This window comes from Aptenodytes patagonicus, chromosome 3 (assembly GCF_965638725.1).
Source record: "Aptenodytes patagonicus chromosome 3, bAptPat1.pri.cur, whole genome shotgun sequence".
Lineage (NCBI taxonomy): Eukaryota > Metazoa > Chordata > Aves > Sphenisciformes > Spheniscidae > Aptenodytes > Aptenodytes patagonicus.
In genome coordinates, this window is record NC_134951.1 from 48,328,988 (window position 1) to 48,347,191 (window position 18,204).

The window sequence follows — 18,204 nt, forward strand, 5'->3', positions numbered from 1 at the left end:
CCTTCCTTCCAGCCCCGTTCATCTGGGTTGGAGCAATCACCGCCTGGTCTGAAGAAGCTCTATTTCCCGCACAGCGCATGGGTGGCCTCTCAACCTCAGAACAACATTGGCTGTACCCGTATGTAGTAGGGTACATTACCCAAATGTTACAACCCATGTTGTAGGCCTCATTACCCAAAAAAGTCTTAGAGGAGCACCTTCTGCTATAGTGACGCATGTTTGGTTTTTGAAAGAAAATACCAGGTTTATGGCATTTTCCAAGGATAACTTAGATTAGTCCTAAATGCTAGCTAGTACAAGCAATTTACATTTTTCCTTGTTTTTAACAGGTTTTATAGCCCATGAATTCCAAGGAAGGGAGGAATAACTTAAAAGGGAGACTTGTAGATAATTCTTTGCTTAAGACTCAGCTCAGAAGTCCAGTCCACAGCATTTAATACAAATAGATGGTGAAGCCCTTACAAAACAGAAAGTTAATGTCAGTTGAGATTATATGTAAGCTTGATAGTCAGCAAATACTATAAACATGGTAAGAAGACAGCAGAAGAATTAAAAATACATTTCTTGAAAGTAACATAATGAGTATCAGACCAAGATTTTCATACAGCAAAATAAAGAAGTTCAGACCCTCAGAGCATTTTCCAGAGGTTTCCAACTTTAAAAAAGTTTTACTTATTTCTATTCAACCTAGGATCCTTTGCATCACTGGCCAAGTTTATCTCCCCTTCCCATTTTAAATTGAACCCAGAAAAAAATAACTGCCATACAACATTTTTAGCCAAAAAAAGGCCTTTCGATGTGGGCCATCAGTTCCTGAATTAACTTAGGGAATAAAACTGCATCCGGAAACCCAGAGTGATCCAAATGGCAACTGATGGTCAAATCTAACCCAGAAAACAATTCCATCTGGTCCCCGAGTGGTTAGGTAATACAGGCAGAAGCCAGTGTATGTTAGAAGATGCTGTATCGTATATTAGAAATCTTCTGCTTTTCCTAAACGTCGCTACAAGTGAGACCCTGCGTTTAGACTTCTTCGCTATTTTGGATGTATAGAATCGGCTCCTTTACTCTAGATTTATGTTTCTGTAAATAGCACCATGGAGATGTCCCCAAACTGACATCTGGCTTCCTGCACTAGGAAGACAGAGGTCATAGGCCACCACTCAGTCACCCTCCATACGGCTATCTTTTTATGCATAAATCTTAAAACACTCAGAGAGAGACAGGAATATTAAGGAAACCAAAAGTTTAGCTAGTTCAGCCTTTTATTAAGGGATCCATATGTCTTATTGCTAGGCCTTTAAAATAAAAAGGAGGAAATAATCCATCTTAAAATAAGAAAAAAGTATGCTATCATAATAGCACTTTCTCCTCCAGCTTATGAACTGAACGATCACGACTTCTTACGATTGTATTCATCTGTTGATCTAGACTGCTCTTCAGCAGTGCAAGGTGACTGTGATACCCTTTTGACCTACATTATTGGTACAAAAGGACAAACCTTACCTTGCACGGAGAAGCAGAAGTAAATCACAGATTTTTTTTTTTTTTTTTTTTTTTTTTTTAAATCAAGCCTGCCACCTTCTCAGAGGCTAAGCGTGAACTGACTGGGTTCAATAATCTTTCCTCGGTATGAGGTGTAAAAATCCAGTTATGAAGATGCAGCATATGGAAACAAACCTCAACTACAACCGAGAACAGCGAGTTCAAAGAAACTGCAGCCTCCCACTGTACGTTCCAAAAGGCGCTGCTCAAGATTATGTAACAGAAAAGCAAGTTTTTCAGATGACGTGAAATGTGCTTCATATACTTAGAGTATATAACTTTAAGGAATCAGGTTTATATAAACTGCAGTCTGGTGCAGAAAGGTGAAATTTATCCCCCAGTCACAACTGAGATACTAATAATTTTTTAAAAATACACTATACACACACATGCATTTTTATAAAGCAATACTATTATTTATATAGTATAATATCTATAGCATATAGATATATACGCACCATTGTCTGCTCTTTTAACACTGAACTAGAATAGTTTATGGAAAACACTACGTGGATTTTTCTCTTATTAAAAAGAAAAGAAGCAAACCCCATTTTGATCAAGTAGCTCAAACATCTTTTTTGTTAAAGCTTTTTAATTAAAGAACATTATTTCTAAATTTGGCTTCATATTTTTTGGCTTAAAATGCATTTTCTCTCCCACCGACTTACGTATACTAAGTAGTAAACTCCATGTACAGCAGCATAGTAAGAAGACATCACATGATTTACCTTCTAGCTGTTTTTCTAGTAGTAGTTGCTGTTCTCTCTCTTTTCTCCAAAACGCTTCCTGTTTTTGCCTGATTCTGTGTCGTAATTCCTCATCATCAGTATCAGATGATTCAGAGCCTCTGTCACTCCTCTCATCTTCACTGTCTCCTGATCCATAACCACCCAGTCCACCTGCGTGCATAAAGTCCAGTCTATCACGAGGAAAGATTAAGCTTTGTTCTTAATATTTCTGTGGGGCAAAGAGGAGAGTAACATTGCCCTTCCTTCACTTCCTCTTCTCTGAAGAAGTCACTTTATTCTGGTAAGTGCCAATGTTGTTTGACTGGTGTGATCAAGGCCCCCATATCTGCATTGATGCTCACTGTCTGGTTCTACTCCTTCTGGAACAGCTCGTCTATTTTCGGCAAGCAACCACTGTGATCACGGTACTTTTTCCATTGTATGGAAGGGCAAAAAAGCTCCCTGCGGAGATCGTAACAGTGCCTGCCTCTGTATCAGCAACCGGACAGAAAATGCCTGGGACCTTTCCCAGAAGACATCTCTGAAATGACTTCAGCCGCCTCCACAGTCCAAGGCTACAGAAATTCTGAATGCCATATCAATTTTTCTATATTGATTTAGAAAACACTGCACTTTGACAGGCACGGAGATGGAACAGAAATGGATTTTCTTCTCCCCTAAAGATATTAATAACTACTGGACTGATAAGAAAGATAAAGTCAATTTAAACATCTGACATGGAGATATTTTACTTTCTTTCAGTCTGAGGTTCTTACGATCTTTATTGAGTTAGCTTTAAAACATGTGAAAACTTGTGATGATAACATTCAATATAATTCATTGGAATTCCACGTAACGAACACATAACTCATCACTGACACTGCTGTAGTATGTTTTAGATGATAAAAAGGATGTTGGGAAAGATCTTTTGCTGTTGTGTCTCAAGCTTGAATTTCGATCTCTTTTTCCTGTGTTGTTTCTGGTAATATATGATATGGGAGCCTCTGTGCTTATGTAGCTTTTCAATAAAATAATAATTCCAAAGATTATCATATTTTTTTTTATCGACTTTCACATTACTCTTCTATCAACTTTCCCTTCTTGTTTGGATGGATCAAAACAGGAGAAAAATATAAAACAGTATTCTCTGAAGACTGCAGTGTGCTTCTGAAACAATCATACCTTGAAAAGTAAAATTTATCTAAAGTTTTTATGTATTTTCAAAATTAGGGCAAGATTCTCATACACTAACTCACACTGACTAGTCCTTTACTCCAAAAACCATCCCACTTATATCAGTAGGATCACCTGCGGAACAAACAAAGGTGCTGATAATGATAAAGTTATCGGAAAGTGACCCATACTCCTGGGCAATTAAAATCTAGTTTCAAAATGCAATTTCTAGAAACGCAAGGCAAGAGTGAAACTCCCCCTTTAAGCCCTCTCAAAAATAAGGAACATACTTACCGAGTCCAGTGAGGGAAGCCAGTGCACTGGACTGTGCCAGCTGTTTTGCAGGAGCTTTGTATCACATCAACAACAGGAACAACATGTTAACACAAATAGCCACGATTTCATAGTCATGAGTCTATGGTATTGTTAAATCTACTACTATTGCTGTTCTTTGGAGGGAGAGAAGAAACATTAAAAACGCATCATCCATTTAAAACCAGTTCTAGATTTTCTGACCACGAAGATTTAGAATTTAACTGCAAATTAATAGTGAACAGAAAAAAACAAATATATGCTCATAAATCACTTTCCAAGTTACAGCATCTGCACATAATTTTCAAGTTTCAGTAGTTACATATTTAGATTAACTCAGTTATGTTAAAAAAAAATCTGTTATGTAAGTACAATACACGTTAATAGTGAAAGCAAATTAATTACTAATTCAGGACTCAAAGTTCGTCTCTTTTCACTTCTGAACAGCTAAGAACTTGAGATAAAGATGATAGCATTAAGAAACAGCTACAACTCAAGAGCCACTGACACACAGGTACCATTTTAACTAAATAAATGAATTGTATGAAAGAAATGGAATACTGAAGTAACTCACAATACACTGCACAGGACAACAGTACGTGATTACTGGATTTGAACTCTACCAAGTTGGATGCATTACACTGGAATTGTTCTTGGGGGATAACTATGGAGGTTAAATGTTCTAGAGACATGCAAATATAGAATATTCACAGAAGAAACTAAAAAAAGAAAAAAAAAAGGAAAAAAAAAAAAAAAGGACCAGCATACCTTTAGTTGCTTTACGGTGAACGTCTTTGGCCACATAATAAATTTCTTCATTTGTGACATCTAAGAGAATCTCTGTCAGCAGCATTTTTGTCAGCATCATCTGAAGAAAATTGTATATACAATTAAAGGCTAAAACCTCGAGTAAATGCTGCATTCAAATTATATCCATAGAGCTTCACTTCTTTTGACAGCTATGAAAGTACTCTCCTGCACATTTTATTTAATCATTTCTTTCAACAGACATGACTTAAAAACATAAGTCTGAAATTGTTTAAATTTGACCTGATTTCAGAACTTTCAGAACAGTTTGTATTTTGACTGTGAACTGCATCCACCTGTATTACACACAGCTATCCAGGGCACTGATTCCTAATGTCAAAGATGATACAACAAATGAATATGTAAATCAGAAATGTACTTAGACTGATCCCATTTATTCTTTTAAAAAATAAAGAGCACATTTCTGTCTGGTATGCTGCCTCACTGACCCCAATCCTGCAAAAATCATCAGAGGTTACTTATATAGGATTTTATTATTGCATATTTACTACAAAAATTGAAATGTTGGTAGCTAGTTCTCCAAGCTGCTCAGTCTGCCTATGTGCTTTACAAAAATACATTCATCAAACTTTTTTAGAATTTGGGGCCTTCATTAACAAGGTTTCAGTTGTACAATCAGCACACAACTATGATTTCAAAGTATGAAGTTTCTGCAGACACAGTGAAATTGTTGCTGGTCTAGGACTTGGGTTTCTAGCACTTCCTCACAGGAAAACATTTCTTAAATTCCCTTTCACAGGAACTGAGGTTGAAGCATAGATTTCAGATGGGTGCATTCAATCATTAAAAGTTTTCAGGAATTTCACAAGTTAAGCCAAACCATAGAATTAATAATGATCAATGTAAAGATTACAGTCATTACACTCTTGCACTATTGTGCTAAACGTAAGTATATAACCTATATCCTTGTCTATATGAGAAAGACAGCATTATGAAGAGACATGCAAATATAACCCTGCTTTACTGCATAATATGTACTATACCTCTATTGACAGTATCAGGCAGAGAAAAAGTCTTTTACTTTGCTATGCCCGAAAAATATGAGCAAATAGACAGAAATACTTAGGTAGAACTACATTATTAATACCATTTGATACTCCTTTTCTTCTTCCGTCATTTCTGGTTCACTTTGCTCCTCTTGAGGAGCAGGGGATGGACTCCTGCTGATTTTCCCAATGCTTACAGCTTCTGTGTTTTCAGCATCTTCATCTTCCTCATCACTGTCCTACAAGAACAGCATCATACATTTCAGGAAAAACTTAGATGTAAATCTCATTAGTTTATGATAGTCAACTTGATTTACTTTGTACTGAAATCTGTGCTACAGTTATCATAAAACTCTTATCTCTTTTCTCCCCTCCTAATAAACACACAGGTACCTCTCTACCCACACGACATAAGTAAATACATAGTTGGTCAGTTCACTGCCAGACAGGTACTCAGACTGCAAACAAATGAGGTAACTGCTGAAGTGAAGGCAACACAAAGCTTCCTGAACGGGCTCAGTTCAGCAAATACAGGCATCTGAATTTGTTCAGCTACTGATTTAGAATTCAAACCTTCAAGGACCATGTACGTTCCCAAAATACAGAAAAGAAAAAAAGCCCAATTTCAACATTGTTTCTTTGCTACTACAGATCAAATAATATACTTTTACCTCTCAGACATTAAAAACTTCAAAACACCAAGTAAATATCAACGAAGCAGCAGCTTAACTTTACTTTAAGCAACAGAAACAAAGAGATAACCAGGAATACACAGTCTCTCTTTTGAAGAGACCAAGAAGTCGGTATCTTTCAGGAAATACAAACCTGAGCAAAAAGCAAACCCTTCTACTTACAAATTTACTTTTCTGAGGTAACCGTGGGCCATCCCCTTCTTCAGCCTCCTCACTTTCCTTTTTTTCTTTTTTAGACATCTGTGAACGTTGCTGCTCCATCCTCTCTTTTTCCAATTTTTTCTGTTTTTCTCGTTCCATCTTTTCCAGGCCCTCACGAATCCAGGCAGGCAGAGTTCTACGCTTCACAGCATCTACATAAGCAAGGTTTACAGTTTTGTAAGATGAAAAAAACCTTCCCCCCCAAAAAGAAAAAAAAAAAAAAAAAACAAAAAACCAAGAACAAAGAAGCAAACCCTCCACCCCAATCCAAATAAGCCACACATCTGACTGTGGAGAAAAATACATTTACAATAGCTTTTTCTTTCCCTTCTTTTTTACTTTATTTAAAAAAAAAAAAAAAAAGTCTTCAAATTTTGCAATGCTTTTCAAAACACAGCTTTTATGTTTTTGTCATTAAGGAGTGGTTAACATGTACCAATCTGTGGAGGCTCCTGCTTCACAGGCATCGCAATAGGTGAACGCTGTCGGTCTCTGAATGAGGGTCTTTCCCTTCGATTTTGAGGAGGTGCAGGAGGTGCTGGTGGACCTGGCGGCCCTGGTGGTCCTGGCTGCCAATAAGGTGGATGAAATCCACCTTGAGGTGGACCAAAAGCAGCCCCATGCTGAAAGAGTAATGCAGTTTATTTTTCTTCACATGTAACACTAAATACAGCATGTGCGCAAGTCGGTCTACAGAAATCCATGCAAGTAGGAATCCACGATTTCTAGGCTACTGAGATCTCTCAATCTCTTTTTCTGTGGTCCCCAAGAAACAAGCTTTCCTTAAATATTTAATGAGTAAACTTAGATTTAAGCAGGGACACTAACGAAGCTGAAAGGGCTTCAACCAATCTCCTTTCATACTGTGCTAAACATTAAGCCCTATAATCACCATCTATCTCCAGCAGTTCCTTGCCAGCTTAGCATCAGAGCATGCAGTTAAATGAAGAGTATACAAAATTAAGGTTTAAAAGTCTAGTTATGTTAGCAGTCTTTCCTTGTAACTACAACATGAGGACAAAAATGAAAAGTTCAAACTTTTATTACAAAAGAATTTTGCACTGTGCACTTTCCAGTAATCATTCACGGATGTTATTCGTATGGCTGATTAAAATATTAAATGCATAAATATGCAAGTTCAGTACAGACCCTGGGTTCTGAGCAAGCTGTATACAATCCAAAAGTCACAAGTCTTGAGGCATACATGAGGGGTTTTTTGTTTTAATATTTGCTGCCCTGAAATGCCTAATGAAACTATTTAAGAGGAGAGTGTTTAGGAAGAAAGTTATAGCATCAAATTTTTTTTATTATATTCTATTGACTATTTAAGTCACTAGCGGTAGAAGCACTCTTCCACTACAATTTCAGGCCAAGCATCCCTCTGGTATTCACTGCAAAACAAGTTTTCTGTAGTACTTCGAAAAATTAATTTTAAGAGTTGGTCCCACAATAGTAAACAAAGGAAATTATAACAAACCAGTGTATTTGAAAATATTGGTTCACTTCCTAACAATATTGCTGAACAAGAGAATTTAATAATAGAGAAAAGTAGGCCAGAAGATAGAAACACATTTCTGCCCGTCTTCCCTTAGGTTTGTTTATGAACAGGAGGTAGGTGTTTTAACAGGTACAGTTTGTCATTTATATTAAGAGTTTTGAAAGAAAAATACTGAAAATAGGGGAAAGATCCAAAACTTCTTTGTGTTTAAAGATCTGTGCAATGCCCCCTGCTATTATTAGTGCTAAAACCACCTACAGATTGATTATGCTATGCAACTTATATGCCAGAATGAAGAAAAAATTGGATGTGGATTTTTTTAGAAATACCATTGTTTATTCAAAGAATCACAGTAGATAGATATGGAAGAGATCAATGGACCATCCAGTCTATCTCCCTGCAAATACAGGACTGTTCCCTATGGTACATTATCTAGTGTATTTAAGTATATATTTCTGAACTTTTTTTTTTCCTCCTCCTCTTTTTTTTCTTTTTAAACACAAAACTACATAATGTTAATTTATATACTGGAACACAGTGATTCATTTTAATATTGCAGACAACAGCCATTTCTCATTATTAGTATAGAAAAAAAAACCTTTGCCCTCAGAACAGAACTGAAAACTCTAAAGTCTCTTCTGTAAAGTATTTGGTAAAAATGTATCTTAGCAGATAACAGATTCTGTAGATGTTTGTAGAACTGAAGAATGAAAGTCGCCGCTAGATGATATTAGAGGAACACATCCACGGAAGGGACTCTGCGCGTCTACAATATTAAAGCAACAAATATGTTTCACCTGATAGTCAAACTGGTTCACTGGCCCCATTGCAAAGTTATCGGGAGGTCCCCCAAAGTTGTGATTGTTCTGGTTAAATATATGCCTGTTGTCAGGAGCAAATTCCCCACTGTCCTGACTGTTGCTGTCTTCAGATGGAGGAACAATTTCCATTTGACCTGGGGTTGGAGCCATCCACTGCTGATCTGGAGGTGGGTGAGGGGGTTGGTGAGGCATTCCCCATTCTGTTTAGGATTTAGAATACAATTCAATACCAAGTTAGTACGATTTATATGAGTCACCAATCACTCAGTGTTCTTGTATTCATCACAAGGTTCCTCAAAGCAACACAGATAATAAAGTTATGAAGAATCATCAATCTACAGACCATATTGTCTGTCTGTCTCAATAATCTCATCAACTAAATGAAGGAAATACAAATAGCTGTAGCCAAACTAAAACATGGCAGGGGCAGAACTGGACGGACACAGAGATGCTGTAAATTTGTTTTTATAAGTTTCCAGTGATATTGAGTCCACCATAGCACTTAGAAATTGTGTGAACTGTTAAAGAACTGCTCCTACTTCTCTATTTCTATATTGTTTCAACTTTCAAAGTAATGAGCTATTTTATTCCTTTGCATGATAAACTTAAAAGACCTATTATGGAAAGCAAATGGTTTTGTGAGCAGCAGAACCACTCAAACCTGCCGTCCAAAGTCTTGATAATGGATGATTCCCTGGATTCTCCAGTATCGAGCAGAGGTCCCAGCATAAGCTACAGTCATAAGCCCTCAAACATAAGTTACAATTGGCTAACAGAGTGAAAAGGGTTTAAGGAATGAATTAATAGCTCATGTGGCCATAAGCTTTGTCTTCTTAGGAAATTAGTCTAAAAATTATGTCCACTGTACAGATATTTATAGACTGTGACAGAACTACCTTGTAACTTTCACCGGTAACAGAATTAATACCTAGCCTCCCAGGTTAACTCCTACCTTCCATCCAGTCCTTTAATAATTCTTTCCATTTTTCTAATTTTTACTGTCCTCCCCATCTGCATCATAACTGGATCCATTACTGTAGCAACTAAAAGGGGTTAACATAGTTCTTCTACTTAGTTGTTCTTTTCTTTGTATGTCCGAAGATTGTATCACTCCTTTCACTCTCACTGTCATCCTAGTAGGTCATGTTTAGCTGATTAATCAAATCTTTTTCCAGAGTCAATACTCCTAAAGTATCTAAGGGACAGAATCCTTTATCCTTTAAGTACCGCTTACAAGAGTTATTGTTCATAAATGTATGTGTTAGCATTTGACACTCTTTAAATGCCCAGTTTACTTCAAGTCAACTGACTTGAAAGCTTGCAAGTCGCATACAACAGATGCTGTTTTCACTTGCGGAACATCAATCATTTGCTAGTTACACAGCTGGTTTTCAGATTGCCATTTTGCTTTTTAATTAGTAGCGCATAAAGAACTTTTGGATCCAAAAAGAAACTTGGAAGGATATGGAGAAAGATGAAGCTTTGTAAAAACAGAGTAAATATGTGAAGAGAACTTTGGCTAGCCATGCATGCTATAATTTAGTTTGTCTGTTGTGACTACTTCTACACATTAAGAATGACATTGCCTAAATTAAGGGAAGCTGGGTCCTATCTGCATCAGCACGGTCTTTTTCAGTGTCCCAAAAAACATATTCTTTGAATGATATACCCAATGATAACAAAATGCATTGGCACATTGTTTCCCGTTAACAAAAGGTATTACATTATTCTTACTCCTAGATCTAAGATGTTTTCCTGTTCTGCATTTTCTGGGTAAGCTTGGGCGCCAAACGTTTATAATTATCAGCTAAATGTCTTCCTCACTTTTACCATTCTGTGACTATTTGCAAAAACTACCACTTAAGATATTATTCTCTTTCACCTTACAGACAAAAAAGCATAGGAGTAAGAACTTGCCACCACAGGATCACATGAAAACCAAAGTTGTCCAATAATAACACCATATTTCTGTGAAAACCTCTATTTACTACACAGAAATACAGCTAGAATACATTCTATGTACTGCCACATAGTAAAGTTAAAATTCTTACATGTGGCTACAATAACTTATAGCCCAGGGCAGGTAGGTGAAACTTAAGTGAAACCCGATGGCTACCTCCCTTTTGTTATGCACATGTAAGAACCACCAATGACATTTTTAGCCTACTTTTATTAAACATTGCACTTAAACAAATTTGAATAGTCACAGTGAAAATTGGAGGTGTTATTCTTCCAATCATTAACAGAATCCATGAAGTGCAGTTTTCACCAAGACAACAGAAGCCATGCATGCAGGCTTACTAACTGCCTTGCTCACACATTTCAAATTGCATTACAGTGTGGTGACATAACAAACCTTTCAGAAAACAACTTCAGAAAAATTTTTAGCAGAAAATACCCAATCTCTACCCCATGCTTATTGCCAGTGTTATTTTATGAAGTTTTAAAAAGAAAATGAAGTTTTGGCCAAAACTTTTGAGGAAGTTATAAAGAACTGAAAATAATTGATACTAACAGAAGCATTCAACCAACTTTAACTCACAATAACTGAAAAATTACGCAGATGACAATCAGATACGTAAGTCAAAAAGGGCAAATACTAAGTATAGGAAGCATGTAATAAAAACGTATTTTACACACAGAATTTTGCTCATCTCCTTTTTCACGATTTTAAGACACTTAAAGCCAGCATCTGCCAGTTATATTGTGAACTCACTCTACATGTCAAGATCATGCCAGAAGCAGGTATTACACTACAGAAGATGGCAAAAGATGCTCTTTAATTCTGAGGCATCCTGTTGCCTTCAGTGCTGCTGTTCCTAGTGCAGTGGGATAAGCAACAAAACGCATAAGATATAAGATCCAGGGAAATAAATATCTAACTGCAATTCACACTTTATCTTTCTACAACATTCAGGGACAGAACAAGTCTGCATATGTATATTATAAAACCCATTTATTTATTTTATATAGAGATTACTGAGTTGTGTTATCAGACCTTTGTGTCTGTGCTGTCACCCATTTTGTGGAACACCTGACTGGAAAGTAGCAGCTGTGATACTCAGTTAATTAGTTGATGCTACTGAGTGTTTTGCATCTTGAAACCTGAGGGACAAGAGCATATTCACACCGAAAAATGTCCTGACAAAAAGAAAATTTCGTTACATGAAAAAAAAGGAAGGACTAGGAAGGAAAACAAACCTGGCTGCCACATTCTGTTGAAGTTGGGATCCCCCTGAAAATTATTATGGTTGTTTGGACCAGACTCTATTCCTGAAATATCCTGTCCGTTTGGCATCATTCCTTGTTGTTCCACTACACTCTGCTGCCCTGAGGCTTCTCGCTGAGCAATCCATGCTTGAGCTAATGCAGCCCAGTCAATCTGGCCTAAAATAAACAGAGGAAATTTGTAAGGTTAGTATTCACATGTCTGAAGTTTAACACTGTTTCTCAATTACATGTCAAGAGAAACGGGCAACGTTTACCTTCAGCAAGTACCATGAGCACCATTAAAACTTATTCACTGTGTACAGTAAAACAAACTGAAAGCAAATGACAAAGCGTACATACTTGCTGAAGTAGAGTTTCTCTGCATATGTTCAAAATGTTACAAGGCAGATTATTTTACGTTCACATTACCACTGAATGGGTGGTAGTAATACACTTTTTTTCATAAGCGAACTGATTTTGATATCAGAAAGAAATATATACAGCCTTAAACTCTAAATTCATGAAGATTCAAGTGTAAGAAAGAAAACTACATTTGCAATACAACTACTCCTTGTATAACCCCTGATTTCTGGAATACTGTTTTATGTTACAGTTCTCTCCCCTCTTTTTTTCTTTACTACCATTCCTACCAGTAAGTAAATAAATTGCACTCTCGGACAAGGACACTAGTATGTCTTCTGCTCATTATCAAGTCAGGAAATCTCTCTAGTGAAGTTACAGAAATTGAAGTGACAGAAAGCAATGTAAAACGAGTGTGCCTGATCACTCTGCCCGAGTATTAAATACACGCCTCCACTCTCTTTATCCATTTCTGTATTTCTCTTGATACTTTGAATTGTTGTCACCTCACTCTCAATTTAAGGTATATTATGTTCTATTGTTTCAAATGGGGTTTTTTTGGTGGGGAAAAAAAATCCAAACAAGAGATCATGATCATCACTGCTGTAACCTAAAACAAATATCATACTAATCTTCCAGTGAGAGTTTTTCTGTGTATTCATCTGCATTAGTACTTCTGCCACACAGGCACTGAATAAAAAGCAGATTTTCTCAAATAAATGATTCAGCTTGGCTAAAGAACTGACAAGGATACAGATTCTGTAAAAATACATGAGGTCTAAATGTTGATCTGTATGACCGGTAAAATGTTGATAATTTGTCCAGGATAACTCAGGTTGCTTGCCTGTATTTTGCATATTAAATATTAACTATGTCAAAACATTTGGAATCGATGTGTGTTTTCTATTTCTTCTAGTTGTTAAGAAAAGCATCATAAATGTATCATCTTGAGGGCAGCTACAAAAAAAGCAACTATCAGTCATGCTCTGTAACAAAGATTCAAAAATTCAAATGACAACAGGTTAAAAATAAATTAATCCACAAAGCTTTCTATATACTTACTTGGATCTTGCTGGTGCTGAAATGACTGCATCCACTGCTGTTGGTTCAAAGGCCATTGCTGCCAAGGTTGTCCACCTTGATCCCACATCTTTTAAGTCTTTATATAGTCTATATTTCAACTAAAAATAATAGTTGTATGTTTAAATAGATGCCCATGAAATATCACATAACTGAAACTTACATAACTGCAGATATAGTTAAGCCTTGCAAAGCAAGCTGAAGCAATGCTGGCTTAATATTTTAAGCTGGAGGAAACGGTTCATCCTTTAGAGTAATATCTGAAAATATTACTGTAAGATTTCAGAAGCCTAGTATGCTTTCTCTGTATTTTCGTAAAGAAATTAACTACAAAATGACGTTCAAGGAGAGATACGACAAGTTCGTAAGACAAGAACTCATCTGACAATAAATGCAATTTAAAGTAAGTCAAAATATGAAAGACATTACTTAAATGATATCCTTGCCTGTTTCTTAGGGAAAAGGTGTGTATTTTTTTATACAAGTGTCATGCAAGGCTGTTAAGCGAGACAAAGGAAAGTCACCGAATGGTAAAACACATCGTTAACGATTACACTGGAGAACTGCACAGGTACAAGATAGCGTCCACATGCATTTTATGCATTGTACAGGCTCATTATAATCTCCAAATAATATATGCCTTCAAATCTGAGAAAGAAAAAAAAAATATCACTGCATAACTGCACATTTACTACATGGTCCCTTAAAAATCACAAGAAACATTTTTTTGGTGCCGTGTTGTATATCCTTACTGAGCAGGTGGCAGCAGCCCTAGGACCTGATGGCATGGGAGCTCCAGAACCTGCTTTAAGTGAAGCTCCAGGACCAGCTTTGCAAGAATTCCATGAGGCACAGCAATCTACCAGGTAGGTATGTCTGTAATGGCATACCAGTTCCTTCCGGTCATTTGTACCTCCGGTGTACACCTAACCTGCTACGCGTGGAGGACCAGAGAGCGGCCACCTACACTGCTCCAAACAGCTTTTCTGAAGACAAAGCCTGGGCACAGTTTTGAGAACACTTCACTCCAGGAACTGTTCCCAATGCCAGTATGGGTAAGACTGCACCAAGCGCGACTCCCTCTGCCCTTCCCAGTCTGTTAACAACTTCTCAACAGGCTTTCCACTCTCAATGAATATATCCTCACACCATTCAACACACACTCCTCGATTTCATGCTATAAAAGTATCACCCATGAAGGCTGTTTCAAACACTCCAAACTTAAAAGAAATGGAGAAAAATTCATTCCCTGAGGTCACAGGAGTAGCACACAAGACCTAGTCAATGCTTGCAGCCAAGTGCAATATAGAATAGATGAATACAGCCTGTCCGCTTCAGAGGAAGCTAGCTCAAAGCAGCCGGTGCCACTTGGGTGGCCAGCCAGGAACATAACCCCAGCCGTTCTTACTGAGCAGGACGCACGCAGCCCCAGAGACAGAGCCGGCTTTCGGCAGACACAAGAAGAGCAATCAGAGTGGATCCTGCTTGCAAAGGGATCTCGTGCTTAGTGTTTATGCATTCATATAAATAATTGCATGATTGTAAGGAAGAGAGCATCACACTACAAAAATGCACAACAAAAAAAGCTGTACGTAACGTTGTGGGGTGTTGGGTCATGCAGAGATGAATGCAAGCTCACATTTTACGTACTTCTGTCAAATCTTATTTTTAATCTGAAAAACTGGAGATCACCTTTGTTTTGCGACCGCTTACATTCAAGCCAGTACAAAAACTACACGTGTATGGCTCAGCAAAATTCAGTTGCAAATGCATTTCTGGGGGCTTTAAACAAGACCAGATGAACTTCGGGAATGGGGGGGGGAGTATTGGGCAAAACCTACTTTTCTACTTCCACAATCTTTTCTTGCCAAATTAAGTATTTTTTTTTTCCTTTCCCATGATATCTTTATGTTATTCAAACTTTTAGTAGGTGAAGACAGTGTCCTTCTTTTGGTTTTTTTTTGTTTGTTTGTTTTAAACATTTTGATCTGTACCTAGGAAGTCAACTTTCTTACACCAGTTGAGAGTAAAAAAGTGGCTAACGCACACTTAATCCGACATTTAAGCTGGCCCTGCCACTCCTAGCTCTCTGAGTACTCATATATACATATTTCATACACAAAGTATGAAAAAGTAATTTCTCATACTAATTTCTCACCCTAAAGTAAGAAAAAAGTAAGTAACTGTTTCTTCCTCCCCTCAATTCATCTTTCCACCCAGAATCCAAATTCTTTCAAATGTCAAAATAAACTTGTTTACATCTTAAAACGAAGTTTTAACAATTGTGGTTCAAGATAACCACTAGCCTTAAAAGCACTGCACAGCCTCACAGTGCTGCTCCCTTTGTTTCCAGCTGTTAAATCACACTAGCAATAATAAAAATGTATTTCAGCAATTCTGGTATCACTTTTTTACCTAAATACATAATAACTTGGAAAAAGTTTGTGAAAGTTCACTAAAATAAACTCAGAGAAAGATTTAGAAGATTAAATTGTTCCACCAATACTGTAAGAGGCAGGTTTGCATATAATTGAATGCCAAAAAATTTTTTTTTTTAAACAGTTAAAGAAACTGTCAACTTCTCTTACGGAAGCGTAGCAATATTAAGAGCACCTCTACAAATTCAACCGAATTGGAACCTCCTACACACAGTTTTTACTTGATTGGATCAGATGAGATTTATTTTTATTGGACTGGCTCTACCTCTGTCCTAAAATCTTGGACATTCAGGATTTTTTTTTACATGCTCCAGCTAACACAATTAGCTTGTAATAAACTTTTGTACCTGTTAAAACACTTACCAGTTATCTGTTTCTCACGGATTCTGCACTGAAAAGGATGTTTAGTATTCTAGCCCCTTTTTTCTTTATTCTCTCACTATGAACAAGCAGAAGCACCAGTTTGGACCATAAGGAGGTCTAAGGTAATAAATTCCTCCAAATCTCCTCTGTATAACCAGCCCCCGAGATAGCAACTATCTTACTATTTTACAAGATGTTGAAAGAAATTAATTTAACTTTTTTTGTGAGGGAGATAAATTATTCTGCAGCTATATCAATTGGCATCTGCAAAGGTGACCGAGAGACACAGAAAACAGACAGTGACTTTAGGCAGCAGCAGCACTTGTTCCCCTCCTGGCTTCCCTCTCAGCAAGTTACCATGCCCTAGGCCGCTGAGGCCAAGTCTGTGCTCCTAAGGGAAGTGGTGCCGAAGGACTGACCCAGGCCACCTAGCACTCCTCCAGGCTGCTCCCAAGCACATTTCAGGTGTCAGCATGGACCTGGGACCCAGTGGGCAGCTGGGACGTGTCCCGTCTGGTTTGGAAGGTCAGAGACTTTCACTCGGTGCCAGCTGGCTTCAGGGCCAGAGAAAAAAACCCAGTTGGGTTTTAGTTGTTAGCATACATAGCTGCTTCTCCATCATTCTGCAATATAATATGGCCTAGAGTCTTCAACTTTCCCCAGAGAGATTATTTCACCTTATTATTGCTATTTTGGGAAGAGAAATCAGGTGGGGAAGTGCAAAGCAAGAGGTCAAGACATGGAGCCGCTTTCTATTTTGATGCGCAACAGTTTGACAAGACAGCAACAACTGTGCAAAACCTTGAAGAACTTCAACATTTGGTTAATTCAATTTATGCCATCCAGAGCAGACTGATTTAAAATCACTGTCATTTGAAACTGCTAATTTTAGTTTGTGAACTGTACTTGAAAGCTTTTAATTCTGTATTGCATTTGTATTTTCAATGTTTTCCTGAAGAAATGTTGATTTGCATAGGTTGGCAACTATAAAACATGCTGGCTTTCAAGTACACAGATTCATTACCAAATTTAATATAAAAACTTTCTTTACTAATCAGAAGTATGTACTACACAAATTCTTAAGCAATTACATCACTTTCTTTACGCATCTGTATACGTACACACAAAAGCCCTTTTTCAAATATCATGTGAAAACTGGCCAAAACTATTTCAAATTTTCTATTTATTTTAACTCATCTTCATTGTTGTGTTATTTTTTGGACAGAAACAGGAAATGCAGAAGGAAGGAACAAAATTAGCATCTCAAAATGTTTATAAAGCTAACCTTAAGATATGCTGGCTAAAAAAGACCACATGTATTCAAATTCTTTTAGTATTGAAAACTAAATGATGTATTTTAATATGCACTATTCAAAGCTAGTGAACAGAAGAGGTTTGTTCTAAGGCCTCCTTCTATATGGTGACCTGAAACAGCAGGACACCATCACTTTCTGAGAAACAGATTTCCCTGCTTTTTTGCTCCCTGCTTGGTTTTCTGCACTTTTTCCAAGTTTTTACTAATCAGTATATGGTAAACATGAAAAAGGTACTTGATGAAAAGTCTCCTCACTTACTACAGGAAGGCTACAAGCATTTAAAGGTGGTTTATTGTCTTCACAAATTGTTTTTCTAAGCACTGCAGTGTTTAATGGTTTAATTGTTTTTTCAGTTTCAGAGGCAAACAAACTGGCTTTAGCTCTTCGTTTTAAGTTACCATATTCTAAAAGATAACTAAATAAATCTTATACACACATCTATTGAATTACATGCACATAGGCTATTTGATATCGCTCTTTTTTACATAAAAGTAATGTAACTTTGTATACTGCTTGTGAAACTTTACTGAGAAAAGTATAAGAACTTTTCAACAGAAGCTTGATATTCTCCCATCAGACATCACTGACATTTTCCTTTGCTAGTGATGCTATTTTAAAGATGTCAAAAATAAAAACAGACCAAGGCAAGCCTT

The 18,204-nt window shown here is 37.0% G+C and overlaps 1 protein-coding gene across 2 annotated transcripts in view; it reads right to left on the reverse strand.

The window, feature by feature from the left end:
* PNISR (PNN interacting serine and arginine rich protein) overlaps positions 1–18,204 on the reverse strand; it is a 30,596-nt gene that overhangs the window by 3,472 nt on the left and 8,920 nt on the right. For both annotated transcript variants that reach the window (XM_076333285.1, XM_076333284.1), the window contains exons 2-10: positions 13,417–13,535; positions 11,986–12,171; positions 8,761–8,984; positions 6,902–7,088; positions 6,427–6,617; positions 5,674–5,811; positions 4,527–4,626; positions 3,741–3,794; positions 2,274–2,444 (exon numbers count right to left, since the gene is read on the reverse strand). In XM_076333285.1, the coding sequence (XP_076189400.1) occupies positions 2,274–2,444; positions 3,741–3,794; positions 4,527–4,626; positions 5,674–5,811; positions 6,427–6,617; positions 6,902–7,088; positions 8,761–8,984; positions 11,986–12,171; positions 13,417–13,504 (1,339 nt within the window). In that variant the 5' untranslated portion in view covers positions 13,505–13,535. The remainder of the gene's footprint in view (positions 1–2,273; positions 2,445–3,740; positions 3,795–4,526; positions 4,627–5,673; positions 5,812–6,426; positions 6,618–6,901; positions 7,089–8,760; positions 8,985–11,985; positions 12,172–13,416; positions 13,536–18,204) is intronic.